This window comes from Nelumbo nucifera, chromosome 7 (genome assembly GCF_055504915.1).
Source record: "Nelumbo nucifera cultivar China Antique chromosome 7, China Antique-T2T, whole genome shotgun sequence".
Lineage (NCBI taxonomy): Eukaryota > Viridiplantae > Streptophyta > Magnoliopsida > Proteales > Nelumbonaceae > Nelumbo > Nelumbo nucifera.
In genome coordinates, this window is record NC_142655.1 from 25,361,158 (window position 1) to 25,364,137 (window position 2,980).

At 34.6% G+C, this 2,980-nt stretch overlaps 1 protein-coding gene across 1 annotated transcript; it reads right to left on the minus strand.

Annotated features, from left to right (window-relative positions):
- Positions 1–1,973: 1,973 nt before the first annotated feature.
- On the minus strand, positions 1,974–2,597 carry BCP1 (homolog of Brassica campestris pollen protein 1). Its single transcript, XM_088892114.1, has one exon. The coding sequence runs from the start codon at positions 2,516–2,518 to the stop codon at positions 2,171–2,173; it is 348 nt and encodes a 115-aa protein (XP_088748240.1). The 5' UTR covers positions 2,519–2,597; the 3' UTR covers positions 1,974–2,170.
- Between the last annotated feature and the right edge of the window lie 383 nt (positions 2,598–2,980).

The window sequence follows — 2,980 nt, forward strand, 5'->3', positions numbered from 1 at the left end:
TTTATGTTGAATGGTTTCTTGTGAATTTTAGATTCTAAATACAATGCGAAAGTTATACGATAAATAAAAAAGTAACCAATATATCAAATATGTCACATTAACTACTTTTTAATTATTTACATTTCATAAGGTGTATTTACTAATCAAATAAAATACTTAAGAAACATTAAAGTCATCACTTGTAATGTCTAACTTTATCATTGATTTACTTTTTTCTTTAATGGTATAATTTCTATGCATTAGATTTTGCTCTTATGATTTCAAATACAACGCAAAAGATATATAATAAATAGAAAAAAAGTAATAAATCACATTAAAGACAGGAATAACCCTCTCCCAGAATGATCATTCCTGGCCTATCTTGGCTCACGAATTTCCTTTTCTAGGTTTTTTCTCAGGCCTAACCTGGGTCTGGGCTTGCACCAGGACCAAAAAAAAAATTGCAAGCTGGGCATGGGCTCCCTACTTTGATCAGGTCTTCTTGTATTGGAGTCTTGGACCTTGGTCCCATGTAGGACTAGGCTTGGGTACGTAATTACGTATATTTTTCAAGCCCAAGATGTAGTCTAAGCCCACATCTATGACATCTATGTTGAGCCCTTATTTTAAGTATTGATCCCATCGGCCCACATCCAGGGCCAAGCCAATGATCACCCCTACCAAAACCCTAAAACTAGGGATGGAACCTGTAAATGGATTGAATTACATTCAGATATATAGGAGTATTATCTGAATCTGATCATCAAAAGAGATTTGAATTTGATTCAATATTTGGTAGATAGGTAAACCCTATATTCAAATTCAATTCATTTCCATATCCAGATATCTGATTCATTTAGAATATTACTGAATTTGTATACTTAATTTTAAAGAATTTTAAAACAAAAAGTATTTTTTTATATGTAGATATGATTGGGTTCAGATTGGATCAAGTAATATCCGAATTTGATGTAATTAATTTGCCCGTTATACTGTAAAATCCAATTTGATCCAATAATCCTATGCTTTGAATTGGTCAAAAGTATGCTTCATATATGTAGCATCAAAATTTAAAATAATAAAAAATTAGAAACATATTAATCTATATTGTTCTCCAACGTTGAAGAAAGTTTGTTTATTTATTTAGTTATGCTCAAAAAATTTGTCATAATATAACGTAATTCTTGATTTTTATAAGCTCTGTAAATTTAATACTTTAGAATGATGGATCAAATGCAAAACTAATTAGGTTTATAAACAAATACCTTATAAACAATGGGTTTCAAAATAAGAAATAAAGGAAAATATTTACAATGTAGATTTTGTAGTAATAGGAGTACAAATCAATGTCACCCATAGAATTGAAGTATGATGGCAAAATGGAGGGGTGTATTTATTGTTCAAAGTATTGATACATATCATGCTGATGGCTTATTGATACGCCCCTCTAGGGATTGTATCAGGTCAAACACTGGTTCAGAGGGTAGCCGGGCCTTAAACCGATCCCTCTGAACTAGTTTTGAAAAAAATAAATAATACTGATATATCGGCCTGTATCGATACTTTGAACCTTGGGTGTATCTATAGACTATAGTCTTTGTGGTATGATAGATTAATACCAGGAAATTCTTATAAAATAGTTGTATGGAGGAGAAATAACATGGCCAAAAACTGACTAGAGTATGAAAATGCTTATGTATCTTTATGAGATGACAAAACAATGATTAGAAATCTAGTGTTGGTTCTCATTATACTCCATAAATTCTTAATTGGAAAATGGTGTTTTAAGATCGACATTTCCTATTTCTTCTAAGAAAATATTGCAACCAAGGATTTTATATCTGTTTGATGGGTTGAACTTGGCCATTTTGATGGTTTTTCCAGAGCCAAGGTCGGATTTAAATGTACCGCGCGATTCCGATTTGTCATATAATGAATCAACGGTGACCTTAATTTGCATTAATACAAATGCATAAGAGTGCAAATCATCAGAATGGTGTAAATTCTGGTTCAGTCTTTATTTTATCGGGGTTTACACCTGTTACATGTCATAAATAAACAAGAAAAGCGAAATGAGAAACAAAAACAAGACAGAGTTTGCATTCAACTCATTTGCACTCGGTGCAAATAAAGTTGATGGTGGTCCTAAAAGTAAAACTTCTCTCTGTAGCACTAGGGCATTTGTAGCAGCTTAGAGGAAGACGAAGCCGGCAACGGCGGTAGCAACAGCAGCGAAAGTGGAAGAAATATCCAAGGCTGATGCTGCGCTATGGGTGTCATTGGTGGAAGGTCCGGAAGCTCCTCCTGCAAGGGCCTCAGTTGAAGGTCCCAATGAAACATCCTTATCAGGATCGTTAAGGGCAGCTGACCCATCAGGTGACAATGCACCAGCTGGTCCAGCTGCGCCACCGGCGGCAGTTGCATTGCCGGCTGCTGTTGCGTTGGCGTCTGCCGGAGTGGAGCCAGCGGGAGCCGTCCCAGAGACGAGGCCGACGACGGCAAAGAAGATAAGGGCCAACAAGACAACTTGACGTGCCATCTCTATCAAATTGTTTTATACAACGAAAGGTTATTGATTATGAAGATATAAGACAGAAGCTATCAGAGAAAGCAGTGATGAAGAAGGTGATGAAGGGGGGTGTTATATAGGGTGAGTGAGTGGAGGAGAGGAAGTCTCATTGTTGGCGTGGAGTCCTGGAGGCCAATGACTTTTCCTTCGTCACCCATGGTTTTAGCAAAACAGTTTTTCTGTTATAGTTATATTTGGACATTAAAGCTATGCCACTTATAACATCTGAATTATTTCATTTTTTTTTTAAATCAGAAATTTAGGTTAAGTTTTTTATTTCGTTTTTATAGATTTTTATTTGATTTAAGAGGTTTGCCATATTTTATCTAAAACAATGGTCAACATCATTTATTATTTCATTTGAGATTCATAACTTATGCCTATATGCTTAATTTGATTTTGATTTTTTATTTAATTTAGAAAATTAAATGA

Bases quoted from the DNA above. Each gene is read 5' to 3' on its own strand.
- BCP1 (XM_088892114.1), bottom strand. From the start codon at position 2,518: ATGGCACGTCAAGTTGTCTTGTTGGCCCTTATCTTCTTTGCCGTCGTC.